Source organism: Phaethon aethereus, assembly GCF_964289735.1.
Source record: "Phaethon aethereus genome assembly, chromosome: 3".
In the NCBI taxonomy this organism is placed as follows: domain Eukaryota; kingdom Metazoa; phylum Chordata; class Aves; order Phaethontiformes; family Phaethontidae; genus Phaethon; species Phaethon aethereus.
Window position 1 is genome coordinate 39,641,935 of NC_138576.1, and position 19,510 is coordinate 39,661,444.

The window sequence follows — 19,510 nt, forward strand, 5'->3', positions numbered from 1 at the left end:
GCTTTCTGAGTGAAGAAAGCATTATTCACTGTGTCAGGTTCTTTCTCCGTCCTTTGTGCCTGGAAAAATGAGAATTTGCTGCTTTTGTATGTTGGTCCTTTCTTCTTTTTTAGTGTTAATACCTTATTTTACTTTTGGAGATCAGACATTGGCAGTTGTGCAACTGTCTTTTTGAGAAATCTGTTGGCATTCTACAGCTTTTTCAAAGAAAACCCGATCTTTTTCTGCACTTAATCCAAAGAAATATGGTTATTATAAAAGGAAACCACATGAAATACTTTTTTTAAATACAAATGAGATCTAAGTGCTTTATGCCAGTGGGGTATTGCAAAATTTATCAATTTGGCACCCAGAATATGTTTTCTAAGTGATGGTTTGCACTTCTGTTCTGCCTTGGAGACAATCTGTCATTATTAGTCTGCCATCAGAATCAAGAGTGCAAAAGGTTTGTAATTCTTGGCCTTTTTATTCACTTCTGCTATCCCAGCTCTTTTTCTTCCTTTTGTACGTCCCCTTCTTGTTTTTCTTTCTTGATACTTTCCTTACAATGCTGAGAAACCAGGAGATGAGCAATATGAGGAGAAAGATAGTAATAAGGATAAATAAATGATTAATGTGGAATTTTGGTTGCTCTGTAGAAGAGAGGATAAATGTGATGACAGCAGAAGAGAGGCTTGTCTAGCACCCTTACACGTGCCCACTCATGAAAGGTTAGGGGTGAGAGGGTTCTCAAAGGTCCCTCTCCGCAGGGACTCAGAGTGGTTGGTGTACCATCTCTGTCTGAAGGAATACTTCTTAAATGTTCCTCTAGCACTAAAAATGAAGTTTGTGAGAGTTAAGGCTGGGTTCTGAGCAATTTATCTTCAGAAACACCTGCTAATTAAAGGAACAAAAAGGAGGGAGCAAAAAATCTGCCAGGGCACTTTGTGATAAATTTGACAATATTACAATAATGAAATTTCGAGCCTGATTTACTACTGTCTTAATTTGTAGATGTCGGAGTGTAGCTTTCCTCATTTTTTTTGGGGGGGGGTGGGGGGGTCTACCATGCTTCATCCTGCGCTTCTGCACACAATTTTCTTCCTATTTTCCTTTGATCCAAGACAGAAGAGAGCAGCATCTGCTGAGTGTGAAGTCTTTTCTGAAGCTGAGTATCAGAGAGAACTCCCCAAAGACCCCAATTAAAAGGGGCACAAAAGCTGCCTTTTTCACAGCCATGCTACAATAGGATTTCCCATTATGAGTTGTAATTGCTTAGGGTTGAAGTAGCTTTAAAAACATATTTCTTTTTAATAGTGATTGAATTTCATTAACTAAATAGTGTGTGGCCTATATAAGTATGAGGTGGTGTTTCTGGAACTTGAATATCTTAATCATTTGGTATAGACCACCATGTGATGAAAATATATAGAGTGAATTGCAAAAGCCTGTGACTACAGAAGACCAGTAAACATACACCTCTGTGTGTGGATGACGATAATATAAAAACAAAGTAGAGTTGCATCGATGAATTAGAATACCAGGTCTTGTAAAAGGAAGTGCTGATGCATGAAAGTACTCATGCATAGTGCATGACTATTGTATGTGTCCTTCATTCTTTCCTTCTGCCTGGAAGCAATTCAGAAAGATTGCTGTCTTCTGTTTTCACATGGGGTGATTTGTTGAAAGGTGGGTTTTTCTGGAGGTGGACCCAGAGGAGGGAAAAAAGAAAACAAAAAAATCCCTTTCTTGCATTGTTTAGAACAAACTGTGCTTTTTGGGAGGGGCAGGTCATTAATTTTCTAGGGTTTTTTATTTGCTTTGTGGGTGTTTCTTTTAAGCAGAACCTGATGACAAATACACTCTTTTGGACATGTGTTAAGTATTTGTGTGCAATATGTTAGCTTTTGTTTAGGATTTGCTGTAAATTGATTTCCGATATTTCATAATGCTTCTGAGGAAAATTTAGTGCTCTTTATACAAAATTGTTTTAATAATATGTCTCTGGAAACAATAGTTTCAGGGTTTTTTATTTTTTATTTTGAGCAGGTAATGTCTGTACATGAATTGCAAGCTAGTCTCTAGTGGGGACACCGTGGGAGGATGAACACGGAGGAGCTGGAGCTACTGACTGATTCCAAGTACAGAAACTATGTAGCAGCTGTTGACAAAGCACTGAAGAACTTTGAATATTCCAGTGAATGGGCAGATTTAATATCGGCACTTGGAAAGCTAAACAAGGTACGCCTGGCAGGTGCTCTTGGAAGAGATTCAGGTACTGACAAAGGGCACTGATATAAAAATGCAGAAGTGCAAGGTTCTAGCAGTCTAACGTTCTTGCAAATATTTTAGCAGTCTGAGCCAAATGTTGGGTGTGTGCAAAGAGCAAACAAATCAAACAAATGCCTTTCTAAGACTTACAGTTGAACCCTTTGTATTTGTAAGTAAAGGGAAGAGTTATTTACACTTCTAGTGGAAATAAATGCAACATCTTTTTTGTAACTAACACTTGCTTCTAATATCAATGTTATTGAAATAGAATGAAAAATGGTAGCCAGTATAAATAGTAGTAATATTTTAATGAAGCATGAGTTATAAAATGGGGCTCAAATCATTCATTGACCAGAGAATGTTATCGTTCTGATTCATTTTAACAGTTAAATGTGTAATATCGTCATGATCTTTATTAGCTGTTTACAAATGAATACAGATCCTGGTATCTGTAAAAATCTTGTTCTAATCAGTTCTGTGTGTTTCTAGGGATCTTCAGTCAGGGTCATAGAGTTCTGTTTACACACATACATTTTACCAATGTGAAGATTTGTAGAATTTGGCATAGAAACTTACAGGTCTGAAACATTTACGTTCTACTCTTTAAACTTTGTGGAAAATCAGGAATGACAGTACAGTTGGCAATGCCAGTGGCATCATTTCTTTGTATAAACTCCCATTTCTTTATTTTTTTGATTGTAACAGTTCTTGCTGCATGTGTATATGAAGTGAAGGCCATGATATTGGGAAAGAAAAATCTAAAGATGCAAATACAACTCTGTGCTCCAGACCTGAAGGGATTATGTAGTTTCAGGCAGTGGTAAAGTTTTGTATATTTGTCTCACTCTATGATGGTTTCTTAAGGTTATCCCAGACTCACCACCCACAGTTTAATAGTCCTTCGTGCTACTGACAATTGATTTTAACAAATGGAGATAGTAATTTTTGTCCTCAAAAGGATGTGTAAAATGAAATGGACAAGCTGTAAGTAAGGAGCCCATTGCAAGTGGAGTGTTAAATACCTTGGCAATTCCATCTATAGCAAATGTACAAGGCATTGCAAAGAAAAAGCTCCACGGTACATCTTAAAAGTTTTTTTTCTTGTCTTGTAACCTAGGTATATGTTGTGACTTATTGACCATGTTCAGGAACTCATTTATAAAATGTGCGTTTGATGTTTACCTTGTTTTGTGCTGTTTTTCTTAATGTGTTGATTTATTAGGTACTACAGAACAATGCAAAGTACCAGGTAGTACCGAAAAAGCTGACTATAGGCAAACGCTTAGCACAATGTCTTCATCCAGCTTTGCCGGGAGGGGTTCATCGGAAGGCACTTGAAACATATGAGATCATTTTCAAAATCATTGGACCCAAGCGTTTGGCCAAAGATCTTTTCCTCTACAGGTACAATAGTTTAACACAACTCCATTCCAAATGCATAGTTAAGATCCTTTTGGTTTCCTGCATTTTATATTAATAATATTGCTTTGTTATATAGCAAGAATCAATCAATTTCTTTCCCTCATGTTACTGGGGCTTGTCTAGTACTTTTCTTCCAAATATTGTATATCAGAAGATAAACAGATCACCTAAACTTTTGTTAGGAACCAACTTTAGTGCTAGAAAACTTGGAATTTATTCTTTCTTCATTGAAATAAACAAAGTTTTGTGCATGTATGTACAGTAATTGTAAGACTTACTTCAATGTATTCACATTGCATTTTTCTATTGTAATTCAAGTGGTATTGGAAAATAATTTGAGTATAGCTTATTGCAAGAAACTTTCTCTTCCAAGCGATCAAATCACCAGAGCAAAAAGATTGTTTTGTTAGAATGGGGAGCAAGTACAAAATTTTTCTTGCTGTCAGTCTCGAACTGATGATAATGAAAGGGAAGGATAACCTTGAAAAGTAAGTGTAGTAAATATATACTGAGTCCTAAACCACCAACAGGTTTTTGGTTGGGTGGGGTGGGCAAGATATTAAGCTATTATATAATGCATAGAGGGATGTGTACATATGTATATACACACAGTCACACATGGTTCTTTATCTTTAGCTATCCCTGGAGATTAAAACTGATCAGTTTGAGAAATAGTGGAATAAAATAGAACTCTGTTTCAGTTCTGTAATACACAGCAAAGGTGTGTATTAGTGCTTGGAAATAAATTGTATGCCTTAACATCAGCTATTCTGCCTTGCATTGTCAGGACGTTTATATATAGTTACATTTGGTGGAGTGGGGGAGGCAGTGTCTGAGTTCTGTGTTTGTACATGTTTTTAAAGATTCTGTGAACTCATAGCTCACACTTTTTGCTTGTGCAGTGATTCAGTAGCTGCAGTATCTTGTTAACAATAAGTTCTAGGATAGTGGAAAATGCTACCTTGTGTAATGTAACTAAAAGCCGTTGTTACTGATGCTTGGGAGAAGACTGACATTCACATTAAGGCATTATCATAGATTCCAGTATTCATGAAAGCAGAATGACAGTGTCTGAACATCAAATCTTGAAGAATGAGTAGTAGCCTTACAAAGAAAGACTGGGATAGTGTGCTGGTTATTGAACAAAAAAGACATTTTCTGTAGAAAAAAGAAACCCATTGACAATGGCAAAACAGTAGTCCTTCTAGAAAGATAAAGGCAAAAATAATTTTTACAGACGTTTTTGTACTTTGGAAAGATATTTTTTTTCCTATAACATTGTATCCACAAAGGTTTGTTGTTTTTTTTTTTAATAGTAGATTTGTTGGTGTATATTTTAAGACCCTTGTCTCAGACTTAACCTTTTTTACTGTTCTTTCATTTTCTTCTTCATGTGTCAGGGGTATTCTGACCAGAGTCCTCAGTGATTTTTGAAAATTGCAGTTGTGTTCACATGCCTTTGATTATTGGTACTGTTTGTAATAATTTATGATATCTAGTAGCAATAGCAAAAATGTTTTTAGTACATAGGTAACTTCTCCTTAGCTGATCACATTTATAATTTCCATGAACTTACACTTACATTCATAGTAAAGTCAAAATACACTTCCAGTGTTTTCAATCCTTTAAATGCTATATCATGAACATTGCCTTAATTGTTAGTTTGAGAATCTGTTTTCAGACAGAATTTCTGAAGTATATACTTTGTTGCTATTTAACAGTATAAATGTCTTTAAAATTTATCTTTAGGTTACTTGGTGAAGTAAAACATCATTATTTTTCTTAAGGAAACGTATTTCTGTAAATGTCCTCAAATGTTCTCATCCATCTTCGTTTTTTCTTAATAGGTGCAAAGACCATGTATTTTAAAATACATTTTCCATTGTGATATAGTTCGGCATGGGCAAAATTAACATTTTTGTTTTGCAGAGATGCTTCTGGTTTATCGTATTTGTTTTATTGGTGAAAGACAGAGTCATCTTTGGGCCTTCAGTGATTGCTATCACAATACTAATAAAACTTATAACTTTAATCTTGACATACCAAGCTGTTAGGCTGGAAGACAGTCATATTGTGTGGTGGTCTCTGCCTTTGCAGAATTCTAAGATGAAAACCTGATACTGGATGTGCCTGTAACAGCCTTAAGATATAGATGAGATTGTCTCACATGAGAAGCTGCCTTAAAAAAAAAAAAAAAAAAAAAAAAAAATTTTATTTTTCACAGTTCTGGACTATTTCCACTCCTTGCCAATGCCGCTATGTCTGTCAAGCCAACGTTATTGAGTCTGTATGAGATTTATTACCTCCCTTTGGGGAAAACATTGAAACCAGGACTGCAAGGACTGTTAACTGGGATTCTGCCTGGCTTAGAGGAGGGGTCAGAGTATTACGAAAGGTAAGGATAGATATGTTGATAAGGTGATACGTTTGATTTGGTTGGGTTTTTTCCTGCAACTTTTAATTAAATACTTTTATGTGGTTTTTTTTTTTAAGATAGGTGGTGTTTAATTTCATCCAGTCATATTGATTGCAATGGAACAGTATGGTAGAAGATTCTTCCCGTTAATTATGATAAATTAACTGTTAGTTGTTCTTGCTATTGAAAGGGAATCGACATTAAGTAGACTTAATGTTATATGTTGGATTCTTCTCACAAGTAACAAGCCATAGGACAAGAGAAAATGGCCTCCAGTTGTGTCAGGGGAGGTTTAGATTGGATATTAGAAAAACTTTTTTCACCAAAAGTGTTGTCAAGCATTGGAACAGGCTGCCCAAGGAAGTGGTTGAGTCGCCATCTCTGGAGGTATCTAAAAGACATGTAGGTGTGGTGCTTAAAGACATGGTTTAGTGGTGGTAGTGTTAGGTTAATGGTTGGACTCAGATCTTATGGGTTTTTTTCCAACCTAAATGTTTCTATGATTCTTGTTATGAATTGAGATATGTAGCATGTTAGGAACATGTTGCTTGTTTCTTTTCCATGTGTTTCCTCTAAGGTAGTACTGCCATATTTTTCCTGGTCTAAAATACACACCTTAACTGAGTTTAAGATAGCAAACAAAGCTTCCATCATTAAGATTTACTTGTTATGATATTTAAACTGTCATTAAACTACCTATGTAAGAGACAGCAATAATCCACCTATCTTTATAGTTTATTACTCTATTTCTAGCAGAGTGGAACGGGAGGTAATAGCTCTTCATATCCAGCAAGCCTAAGCTCTGGTTGAGTTATCTTGACTGTGGTGTCTGGGGTGCTGGAGTAGAATCTTAACATATTAAAGGATGAAGTTACACTCCAAGGCATTGACTTCTTGGAATTGTTCAAATGCTACGTATTCTTGATGTCTCTTGTATGTGAAAAGCAATTTAACATTGTCTTTTTCTATTTCTGTGTAGGTAGATAAACACAGTGTAGTTGGTATCACTACAACAGGGAACAAAGGCTAGTCAGTTTGCTTCCCAGGGCCTGCCATAGGGTGTAGGGGTGCTGCCACATGAGTGGGGAGAAATGAGGATGGGAAGGGATTGCTTATGCGCAAAGAATCGTGATATTTTTATGCCCTGTTATTGCCGGAAGTGCTCAGTGCAAGGAATGAGAGGCCAAAAGCCATTTGCTTGATCTTTTCTTCAGTAGCTGTGCTTTCCTGCTGTGTCTCTGAAACCTCTGTCTGTAGCAACACTTGGCTTTAAGTAGCAAGGAAGCATTAGGATGTTATTTGGCTCTTTGAACATAAGGAGTACAGAAGGAGAAGCTGTGGGCAGGCAGAGGCATTTTGCAAGCCAGGTTGGCCCACAGGCTTACTAGTTTGATCACTCTGTTCAGGCTGCATTGTAAGGTTCAGTGTATAATTGGAGTTCCTCTGGGCATCTCAAAATAAAGTTCTGACCTTCCTGTAAGAATTTATTTTTATACCTATTAAAATTGGGGATGGGGCAAGGGCTGTGATACATGCCTTAATTCAGCTGGTTTGATTTTACTGCAGAACGAACACGCTGTTGGAAAAGGTTGCCTCGGCTGTCGATCAGTCGGCATTCTACAGTGCTCTCTGGGGTAGCCTCCTCACAAGCCCTGCAGTTCGCCTGCCTGGGATCACCTATGTCCTCTCCCATTTGAACAGGAAGCTTTCAATGGAGGATCAGCTCTACATAATTGGCAGTGACATTGAATTAATGGTAATGTTTTGTTGGAACAATGAAGAAATTGGTGTTACTTATCTATATAATAATATACTTGCAGGGGGTGTAGATGTCTATCTTCGAACATAGCCTTTGAAGAGATAAAAATGCATGTTTGTTTATTATAGCTCCAGTTAAGCTGATGTTTTTGTGCATGATAAAAATGTTGTAAAGCTCAGCTAATGTTTCAGAACTGCTTAGGAGTTGTATAAAACTTTCCATTCATGACACACTTCAGTTAAACGTGGTTGAGTTTTGTTGCATTTTTTGAAAAACATGTAGAGTATTATTTTGTATTTTAAACTTAAGATGTTTGTTGGTAATATAAAAAAGCAAAAGCTTAATGTTTGTATAGTTGAGGGAATCTATGTTGATTTTATATTTCCTCAATGGTGAAACTTTTTATTTTCCTGTTTTATCTTGTTTCATTATTGAAAATTATAAAATAACCTCATTTTGTACATATCACTATTTATAAACAATTGTTCTTATTTTGTGAGTGTACACTTCTATCTACCCTCTTAAAATAATGCAGTAAATAATTATTTTGGGGGGTCTGCTGTTACTTCAGGTGGAAGCAGTAAGCACATCAGTGCAAGATACCAGTGTGTTAGTACAGAGGAGCACGTTGGACCTTATCCTTTTTTGTTTTCCTTTCCACATGAGCCAGGTAGGTTATTAACATAAGAGAAACGAATTGGCAAACTTCTACTAAATGTACCCCACTTCTCAAGTAGCAGTATTTAGTCAGGCTTTGTTAATGATTTTCTTCGAGCTTAAACAAGACTCATATGTAAGAGCTTCTCTGATAGGTTTGGCTGTTCTCAGGTCGTGATCTGTGCCCTTCTGCTTTTAACTTGATGTGTTAACATTGAAGTTAAAATTAACTTCTGTATATGCAAACCCAATATAAATCATGATGTTTAGTCTGTGCAGAAGCATTTAATTTTCTGTAATTTGAGGATAAAATAAATCATATGTTCATATGTAAGTTTCCTGTTCTCAGTGTTCAAAAGCAGCAAAAGTTAATCCTCTTAACATAACTGATTCAGAACAGTAGAGAATTGAAAATGATTATTGGTATTGGGTGAATAGTTAGCCCTAGCAATAGTGGGAGATAGACCTTACAACTTTCAGGTAATTTTTTTTTTTTACTGCATTTATTGTTAATCACTTTCTGTTTTTTAAATTACCCATGATTTATTTTACTCCTGGAAGAAAACTTATGCAAGGTTGATTCTCACCTTGTTAGAAATTGTGGAAAACCTGCACTTTCCTGTAAAAGGAACTGTATTCTTGCTTGTGGAAGTGGCTTGTTCACATTTATCAATTACTATAGGAATATTTGGAATGCCTCTGTTTAGGTGCTAAAATTATCAATACAGCATTTTTTTTTTACTATTAAGACTTACACAAACATTTAAAATAGTAAGAGTTTGAAAGGTATTTAAAAATTCTTCACTTATTTTTTTTTTTTTTTTACACTGGAATTTAGTTGAATTTGCTTCCAAAGCTTTTGCCTAATAAACAAAATGAAATGTCTTGTAACAAAAATAAGCAGTTAATGGAGTCAAGTATTTTTGGTGTTCATAAAGAGTGCATACTATTACAAAGGGTCTGTTCCAATTAATAATCATATCTTGGTTTCCTAAGAGCAAGATTATGTTTTCCTGTACTATGCCAAATTCAGAAATGTCAGGAAATGAAACTATGTTTTAGTGCACGTTAAGTTGCTAGCATAGAAAAAGTGTTACTTTTCATAGTTAAATTTAATCGTGTTTCTGACCTCTTCAGGCAACACGTCCAGACATGATCAGGATTTTGTCAGCAGCCCTTCATGTAGTATTACGGAGGGATATGTCACTCAACCGAAGGCTTTATGCATGGCTTCTAGGTAGGTTTGTATTTAATTTCATTGCTCACTAGAAGTGGAGAAAGGGTCATATGTTCATTAGCAGTATTTTGCCTTATAGTGGAGAAAGATTCTTGGAAAATTGAAATATTTAATTTGTATCATAAGGAAGTAAGGTACTATCTCTCTTTATGGACATAAAAGATGAAGAATGTCATGCTGGAAGTCTTTCCTGTTATATAAATTATTGGTACATTTTCCTACAGCAGCAATTATGGGCCATGTTCAGGGACAGAACATGGTGCACTAGGCCTGCGTAAAGAGACACTGAAAGGCAACTTTTGCCTCCCTGAAAGCATGAAATGGAAAAAAAGGAGAGAACAGTCATTATAGAGTGTAAATGGCAGTTGGACCACTATGGCCTAGAAGGGATGAAAATAAAAGAATGTTGAAAAATGTTGCTATTACATTGATGGAGGCTTGACTGTGCAAAACTCTAAGCTTCATTAGATATTTGCATGGTTGAATTAACAAATCATCAATCACTTATGTTCTCCATGCAACTAGAACATTATTTGAACACCTTTGTGTGGTACAAATCCATCAATGACGGGACACACACTTTTACTTATACCAAATGGTATAATATTGATACAATATACACTTAATTTTTTTATATGAAACCAATGTGTAATCTGAAGAGAGTAGCAGAGAAGGATAGCTATTTAGAAGACTCTAGCTATTTAGGGAATACTTAGAAAACTAGAAATTAGAAAATTTTAGAAAACATTTACTCTTATTCAGCCTTGTTATTTTAAGGAAATGAAGCCTCTAGTCACCTGAAACTGGCCTGTTACTCTTTAAAACCACTTTCAGCCTACTTTGAGAGAGGTCAGGATCTCCGACATGGGAGTCCCTAAGTGTCACAGAAACTGGAAACTGAATGGAGAGACATAAAGTGGTCTCTCTACTTGAGAGGAAGACTGTTTTACAATCTGCTGTTAACCTTTTTGTGTTTGGCTTCCCAGCTCACCAGCAAGCACATATGTCCTTCCCAGGCTACCCAGAACCCTTCCCAGCAGCTCTTGCATCTTTCTGAGCTGATAGTTAAGACATCAGAGGCAGGTAGCCTGTGGGTGATAGGGGAGCAAGGAAATAAGTAGTCAAGGGACATGAAAGAGAACTGAAGTTATGAAGGGAGGGATGAAGTCAGCAACAGTGTTTTGCACGAGGGGATTGGTTTTGTGGCTGTAGAAGTTGCAGGGATTTAGATAGAGAAGGTGGGATTTTTTCATATTGAGCTAATAATTTCTCAAGACACTGACTTGCAAATTACTCATCTTTTAAAGAAAGACAGTGAAATGCACTGTCATGCTCCATATCTACATTTTGCAATTTAGGGAAAAAATAATTTCCAGATTAAACAATGCAGTAATGTTTCATCTAATTTTGGTGAATTGGATATGTCTTTTTGCTGTCACTGAAAAACATACTTTGTGTCAGCGTGTTTTGGTGATCAACTCTTTATATTTAAAATACTGAATTTTGTGTTCTCATAATGATATTAATCTTGAAATATTTTTGTGGGACAGGTGGTTCTTGGTTTGGTTTTTTTTTTTTGAGGACACTCTAGGACTATGTGGTTCAGGCAGTGTTTTAAACATTTGTTTCTATTGTAGAAGTAGTAGTTTGATTAATAAAGTTGCATAAAACTAAAGTTTGTAATTTTGTGTGCAAACTGCTTGCATGGAAGTATCACTTAGTTTCCTGTATTAAACTCTATAAAATCATCTTTCTCTTGCCAACATTACTTGGACTTCATCTTGGTAAGTTATCAGTCCTAGTGTGTTGATTTCTAGTTTAAAGAAATTGGCAAAATAGTCTATTAAGAGATGAATACTTATTTGTCTTGTCTTTTGTTTGCTTGAAGGTTTTGATAACAATGGTGCCTTCATAGGACCCAGAAGTACAAGGCACAGCAATCCTGAGGAGCATGCCACTTACTATTTCAACACCTTCTCCAAGGAGATGTTAGTCCAGGTAGCTATACGATGTTTTATTGTGGCATATATCTTCATAAATGGATGCTAATCAAATTTGCTGTATCTTTATCTTTTTACTTGACATTTCAATGTGACCATGTAATTTCTGTCTTTTTGTGGTATTGCATCCTCTCTTCTAAAACCTTCTCAGTGGAAAACTGAAGACATGGGATGTGTTTCTTTAGAATAACAGTATGATCAGGACAAATATTAGATTTTTCTCCTCATACACAATTAATGTAGCATAGATGAAAGATACTTGATTATGAGCCGAGCACACTGCAGCCTCTTCTTTCATAAAACGGAATTGGAGAATTCTCTTCTGTAGATGCAGAAACTCCCTTGTGTCTTGAGAATTGGAAAAATTTGATCAGACAGTACTCAGAAGGTCTGAGTAAGAAGGGTCTTCTCCCTTCTAGACAAGGAGAGCGTCTTTTCTACTGTCCATTGGCAGTCAGGAATAGCTAAGCAAATTGGTGGTTGTACTATTTAACCTTTAAAGCCTTGCTAAGTGAGCTGAGATCACCTGGCCTCAAGAACTGTGCTCCTTCTCTCACAGTAATTAAAATATACAGCTGCCTTTCAAGATGATGTGAGTCTGATTTTGAGATCAGGAAGACATTTTATGATTAAGGCAAATCGATAAGGTCAGGGTTTTTCTGATATTCACTCAGAATTGTGGTGCTATGTATGGGAATGAGAGTGGGGATTCCAATAGTAATAGCTGACACAATATTTAGCTCATCACAACTTAAAGCTGATATCCAGCACAGAACTAGCACTTTCAGTTTTATCTGAAGGTAATAAGATCTGCTGTTCTACTGATGAGGAATGGACCCCAGAATTCCAGTGCAGCAATGACCTTATTGGCACTGTCTCACCTTTCTCTTGTCACCCTTCTGCCTCCCATGGCAGATGATTCAGAAATTATCCAAGTGTAAAGGAGAGGCCTGAATGAGGTACAGTTTTGCATGTACCTTCTGTACAAAATGTGGTGAGCTTTTAGCAACTTTTAGGCATTTGTTAATAGGTTGTGGTCTTCCTTTTAAATGTCCATCTTCCTAGCTTAATCAGTGTCCTTAAAGCTTTTCTGTCTGAAAAGACTAACAACGGTGTAGAGTTGATACAGTCCATTTGATTTTTTTTTTTCATTTTTATTTTCTTCCAGTACAATGGAGAGTGGCCATTTTTTATAATAGGAATAATTCACTTGGTTTTTTGCTTTTAAATTTTTTACAGACATTACAATCAGTGGCTTGTTCTACATAATACAAATTGCACACACCTTCTAAAACCATTTGCTGTCCCTTGAAAGACTTCAAAAGCATTGCTCCTTTATGCCTTCTTCCCTAGTACTCTTTGCATATACTTTTATCCAGTCCACTTCCATCTTATTCATTGATACAATGTACTGAAAATTCTGAGCTTCTAAAGGCATATTGAAGTACAGAAGGTTTTTCTTGCAGGATACTGGCTCATAATACTTGGTTTATAGCAGATAGCAAGGTCAAACCTGTTTTCCTGCCTCTCTTCTTTCTCTTCTTTGTCCTCCTATTTTAGAAGCTGTGAAAGAAACAAACTAGTTTCAACTCAGACAATGACGCCAGCCACAGACAGAAAACTAAGTAAAATCTGTGACAGTTTCATTGGGCTTTTTTTAATTCTGCAGCTCGTTCCCTAAACTGCTTCAGTATAGAACCTCATTTTTCCCATTTGTTTTGAAATTGTCATTGCTATCTAGTCAACTTTTGACTAAGTTTTCCAGCACATAAGTGGGTATATCCCAGATGGACAGATTATTATTTAAGCCCTTAATATCTACGTGCCTTATGTTCTCAAACAATTTCTTCATCACTTTTCATGTCTTTTATTCTTACGAAATTTTGAGTTGGTATCTGTTTATAATACTTTATTTTGATTTTAAGTATATACAAGTTATCAAGTTCTGTTCCACAGATATATTCTCATAGGCGAAGTTGAGAGAATACTTAAGCATGGAGAGAATGAACTGCAGTGAGATGAAATAGTGGTCTCCACTACTGAGAATTTTCACTTTATATGGAGCTTTTATTGCCTCTTTCTTTCAAAAACTGTTTTCTAGTTTGGTTTTTGTTTTCCTGATATGCTTTTGCTCTGGCAATGTTGTAGGCAATGGTTGGAATATTACAAGTTAATGGTCATGGAGAAGAAAGCACATTAATGCAAGACTTAAAGCCTTTTCGGATTCTTATCAGTTTGCTGGATAAGCCTGAACTAGGTAATTTTCATATTACTTCTAGTCTAATTTGTTTTACATGGTTTTGCTTTGAGAATTTTTGGTTGGTCAAATCTCTCCTGTTGGTCAAACTGAAAAAGCTGTATTCTCAGTACTGGCAGGTTAGCTAGGTTTCTTAAATCTTCCAACCAAATAATTTAATGTATTTATTAGATTTACGTTTTACCAAATGCAATTTCTTCTACTTACAACACAGGAAATAGTAAGTTAAAGTCATAGAGAATACTGACTGCATGTTGGAAGAAATGCAGATTGCATCTTTTCCATTTCTTTAATCAAATAGTGACTTTCACTATTTTAAATCTCAGCTGTTGCTTTTGTGAATAGTCTGCTTTTTCTTCTAATATACACATAGAGTTGAGAGTTATTAACAAGTAAACAATTTAAAAACTGTTTAAAGTGTTTAAATGCATTTTTTAGCAGGTGAGTGCAGAGGACTGTGGGACAAAAGCAGATGAGGCAAAAACATTTACAACAGTTAAGTGTAGGACATCTTGCCTTTTTCTTTGGAATAACAGTTTTGGAGGTGACTGAAAAAATCAACATAATTTTTGACATGTATCCTAAGATTTGGAGAGGGATAATAAAAGTGTAAAAATACAATAATTAAAAGAGTACAACTTAAAAGGAGGTAGTTAAGACAGACCACAAAGAACAAAATATCTGACAAGAATTTATCATCTTCATGGTAATTTGTGATTTCTGGGGGTCAGCTTAAATTTTCAGAGACAATGTGTACATTAAGTTTTCATGAAGTAAGCAGAGCTATGAGGATTCTTTCAGCAAACTGAAATGGAAGAAGCTAATAGGATTTCTACTTAATTCAGTGAGCACACACTGAAGGCAGATTAATGAGGCTAGGAGAAAGCATGAAAAAGCAAAGGATATTTCAAGCAGGATTAGTTTGTGAAGTCCTTTCAAAATAAGGTGGGTTTGTTTGGTTTTTTTTTTTTTCAAACTCGAGACTTAGCTCAAATCTGAAGGAGGTACTGTTTGAAAAAGTATCCTGCAGGCTGTACCCAGAATTAAAGAAAACCTGCCTCAAATTATAAGGAAGATGCTGAAAATATTTTACTGTGTATTATGGAAGATGGTCAAAATATTTTACCTTATATTTGCATTTAAATATTTGAGTATATTTTCTGTATGAAAACAACATGACCTAGCTTGGGGGTGGGTATTTGAAACTGTTTGGTTCAAAGCTACCTTTGGTCAAGAATTCATGTAGTCATATTTACATGTAACTGAGTTGAGCAAATGAACCCTCGAAGAGGGTGTGTTGGCTTGAACATTGGTCAAGAATTCATGTAGTCATATTTACATGTAACTGAGTTGAGCAAATGAACCCTCGAAGAGGGTGTGTTGGCTTGAACATTGGCTATACTGATGTGACTGCATAGCTTTTGAACTAGTTGTGTTTGTATCCAGCCATCATTGTACACACATTGTATGGGCAGAGAACTCCACTTGTGCTTTGTATACCCCCAGGTATTACAATTGCCTGTGTATTTCTGAAATGCAAAAAAGCTTCTGGAATGGAGGTACTTTATGAAATTGAACAGAAGGAATTTTATGGTTTCAGTGACCAAAGCTAGCTGATGATTTGGATGGTTTTCAGATGTGGACTGTTAGTGGTGCTATAATGCATAAGACTGTGATTGCTGGTATTTCTCTCTAGGCCCTGCCATCCTAGAGGATGTATTGATTGAAGTGTTTCGAACATTATATACACAGTGCAAAGCAGAACTGGAGCTTCAGGCAGAACCTTCTTTCAACAAAGATCACACACAGCTAAGCAGGTAAATAAAGAGTATAACATATTTTGTATCGTATAATGTATCTTTTTGTTTCTGAAACCATGACTGTGAAGCCTGTGGGACTGTGACCTGGTTTCTTCATGATACAGGGTCCACTGACAATAATTGCAACTTCTGTGTTCAATGCAAAGATCTGAAGGGCTATGGCTTTATTTTTATTTTTTTGATATTTAGCATAGTTTTTATTCTTTATCCATGGTTAAAATGCTTGCTTGATACACCTAGAAGTCAGCACATCTCTGTTCTTCCAAAAAAAAAAAAAGTGGACTGATGAGCTTTCTTGTAAAATAAAAATTAGGAGTGCTACAAGACAGACAGAGGCAGATAAAAAGTTTCAAGAAGTTTCAAGAGTTTCTAGATATAAGGAAGAAATCTTTCTCAGTGAAGGTGGTGAAACACTGCCACAGGTTGCCCAGAGAGGTGGTAGATTCCCCATCCCGGGCAACATTCAAGGTCAGATTGGATGGGTCTCTGAGCAGCCTGATATAGTTGAAGATGTCCCTGCGCATTACAGGAGGGTTGGACTAGATGGCCTTTAAAGGTCCCTTCCAGCCCAGACTATTCTATGATTCGAGTTGAATATCTTAAAAGCTGGACAGAAGAGGGGGGGAACAACTGTAGGAATGATCATGGAAAAACAGATCTACTAAAATGTGGTTAGAAGACAAATACTAAAGAAGGGATAGAGAAGAAACCTAGCAACTATGAAGAGACATTATGAGCAGCCTGCCAATATACTGAGCCCTAGAGCAACAACCACTGTAGGGATGAGGGAAAGATAGTTTCAGTGTTAACTGGCAGTGGGTAAACTCAGTGATGTGTAGTTACATAACTTGGAAATGAAGTGTAAAAATATAAAATGTTCACTTTATTTTCTTTCAGCAAACTGAGAGAAAACAAGAAAACAGCAGAATTGATTAAAACTGCCAATCTTCTCTTTAATTCCTTTGAGCCTTATTATATGTGGGATTACATTGCTCGTTGGTTTGAAGAATGTTGTAGGTAGGTTATAATACTTAATCTCTGTATGTGTAAAGTTGAAGTTGACTCTTGTTTTATAAGCTTTTTTTCTTCAAAGAAGTTAGTCTAATGTGATCATTCAGTCTGAAAGTCTTTTTCTTCCCCATCCTTTTAGCTTTGATCTTTTGGCCAATTTCAATCAGATGTGATTGGTGGTTTCAGCAATGTGAGTTCTCACAAACTCAGTGTCTGGGTAAAATCAAGAGACAGAATTAGCACCTCTGCTGAAGGGAAGACTCCAGAGTGATCTCAAACCTAGTTTGTCTTGTTCTGTCTGTCCAGTACAGGATTACTCGTTGGGTGTCTAGCAAACCCATCAAGCTTTACCAAGAGTGACATGTGGAATTTGTTATCTTTTGCCCCGCTTTTTTAGGGAAGACAGAGTGTGGAAGTCCCGTGTATAGCAAGGAGGACTACGTGAGGGAAGATAATAAGTAAGGGAGAACTGAAAATAGTAATAAGAGGGGGACCAAGGGACCACAGGGGAGCAGGGGTTGTTGCCTTGTCAAGGGATAGATGATGTAGGGATTTCAAATGAAATTTGTAGAAAATTTTATTTCATTGCTTATGCAATAGCTTAGTAAAGTATTACGATATTTGGACGCTAGGGTGTCTATGAGCCAACAGTGTGCTGTCATAAGTAAAGAAAAGTGTGTCTTGGGCTACATTAGGGGCTGCATGGCCAGCTGGTGAAAGGAAGTTATTTTTCCTTTCACTTAGTGTTTCTAAGGTCATATGTGGAATATCATGTTCAGTTTGGGGCACCCTGTTTGAGGAGGAGTGTTGAGAAACTGAAGCTCTAGTAGAGGACTGCTAAGATGGTCAGAGTCATACAACACTGCATGGGAGGTTGAGGTAGGTGAGTTTGCTTTAGCCTGGCAAAGAGGAGACTTGAATAGCAGTCTATAACTCCCTGAAGGGCATTTACAAAGTTGATACAGCCATACTTTTGATGGTAAAACAAAGGACAGCAGCAACAAGTGTTGGTTCAGGGGTTCAGGTTGGACTTTCAAAAAAGCTTTGCTAGGAACATAGTGCTAGCAGTGGAACAGGTTACCCAGGAAGGCTGTGGAGCTTCCTTGGGAGATTTTCCAAGAGTTTCCCCTCCTTGGGGGACTCTGCTAGACAAAACTGTGCATGAATTTATCTAGTGATGTTAGCAGTCCTGCTTCAGGGTGAGAGGTTGGACTAGATGAAATCCCTCCCAACACGTCTGTGACTTAATTTTTGTGTATTGGACTGAATTGCTCAAGTAAAGAAAGCAGTCTACAACCAACTAGCAAGCCGTTGAGAATTTCTCTACATGTAAGTAGATGTTACTGTAAGCATGGATACCAGATCGCCTTATTAATAAATAAATGGAAGCTGCAGAATGGTTTTTTTTTTCTACGTCAGCTGTTATGTTATGTAAGTTATTGTCTTGCTGTTTAAAAAGATACACCATTACATGAAAACATAACCAGTTGATTTTAAACTGTGAATTTGTAAGTTATCTTCAGATCATCTAGTCTGATTGCTAAGTCACAGTTATTACTTTTAAAGCGATTTAGATATCCCTCTGAATTTCTCTTAGGCTTTTTCTTATGATTTTCCCCCTCAAAAAATTAAAAATAGGATTTCATGTATCTAGTGTTTTCTCCCATCGAAGTATTGCTCACTGCTATTGAGCCTTCTTTCAAAGTTATTTTTGATAAGGAGCTCAGTGAGTTGTATTGAAGTCATCCTTTGAGGTATTACAGTTGAAGAAATCTGTGAGTAATTGATGAAATGGTTGATCTTTCTGAATTTGTGGTATGACTTACATAAAGGGACCATTTCACTTAACTATAAAACAGGCTGCTAATTTTATGAAGAGAATTATCTGTTAGAGATACAGTAACCCAATGGAGATGTGGGTTAAGTAGAGTGCTACTTTTCAAACATAGGTTACTGACAGAATGCAATTTAAATATGATTTTAAAAATCTTCTAATAAATATTTACTGTCACTGTTTCAGACTTGGTTTCTGTAATGCCTTTATTATTTCAAATAAATCCTTTTTTCAGTCCTGGCATATATGTTCATGAACCCTTCCAAAACAGAGGGAAAGGATTACCATAACTAATTATTGCTGAAAATGTGACACTGCCCTCATCATCACCTTTTTCCTTTGTTTGTATCTTTTGCTTATAATATAGTCAGATTGCAACATGGTTTCACAGGGAGTTAGTGTTCTGTTTTACTTCACTCAGCAATAAAACTCATCAGATTAAGAATTCTTGTTAATAGTAAAACAATGTGGTCAGATGAAGTTGAAGTGGACATTTGGAAGAGCTTGTTTTGTTTTCCTCTTGTACAGCTTTAAAGCTTCATGGGCCTTTTATTTCATTTTTGGTTGTCTTTATCTGAAGTGCTTAATGACTTGAATTTACATTTCTTCTAAAGTACTGTGCTTCCAGTAATACTAATTCTATTATTGGTGCCCGTGCTCATACTAGTAAATATTGTTGTATATGGTGGAGTCACAAATGCAATTTTCTGTAGCCTGAATTTCCTTATTTTATGAGTGAAGACTGGTTTACAGTGAAAGGCTGGTTGCTGCTTTTTTGGAAAGCGTGCAATGGGGCCAAATGAGCTACTTAACAGTAAAATGAGAGATGACTTATTTGTTTATAGGG

The 19,510-nt window shown here is 36.3% G+C and overlaps 1 protein-coding gene across 4 annotated transcripts in view; it reads left to right on the plus strand.

Moving 5' to 3' along the window:
- Window positions 1–1,584: 1,584 nt before the first annotated feature.
- DOP1A (DOP1 leucine zipper like protein A) overlaps window positions 1,585–19,510 on the plus strand; it is a gene marked incomplete at its 3' end in the record, with an annotated part of 57,124 nt that continues 39,198 nt past the window's right edge. For 2 of the 4 annotated variants that reach the window (XM_081997842.1, XM_081997844.1), the window contains exons 1-10: window positions 1,585–2,220; window positions 3,473–3,654; window positions 5,897–6,067; window positions 7,655–7,844; window positions 8,419–8,517; window positions 9,642–9,741; window positions 11,630–11,739; window positions 13,890–13,998; window positions 15,695–15,815; window positions 16,716–16,835. In XM_081997842.1, the coding sequence (XP_081853968.1) occupies window positions 2,083–2,220; window positions 3,473–3,654; window positions 5,897–6,067; window positions 7,655–7,844; window positions 8,419–8,517; window positions 9,642–9,741; window positions 11,630–11,739; window positions 13,890–13,998; window positions 15,695–15,815; window positions 16,716–16,835 (1,340 nt within the window). In that variant the 5' untranslated portion in view covers window positions 1,585–2,082. The remainder of the gene's footprint in view (window positions 2,221–3,472; window positions 3,655–5,896; window positions 6,068–7,654; window positions 7,845–8,418; window positions 8,518–9,641; window positions 9,742–11,629; window positions 11,740–13,889; window positions 13,999–15,694; window positions 15,816–16,715; window positions 16,836–19,510) is intronic. The other 2 variants (XM_081997841.1, XM_081997843.1) reach the window with 1 other exon arrangement.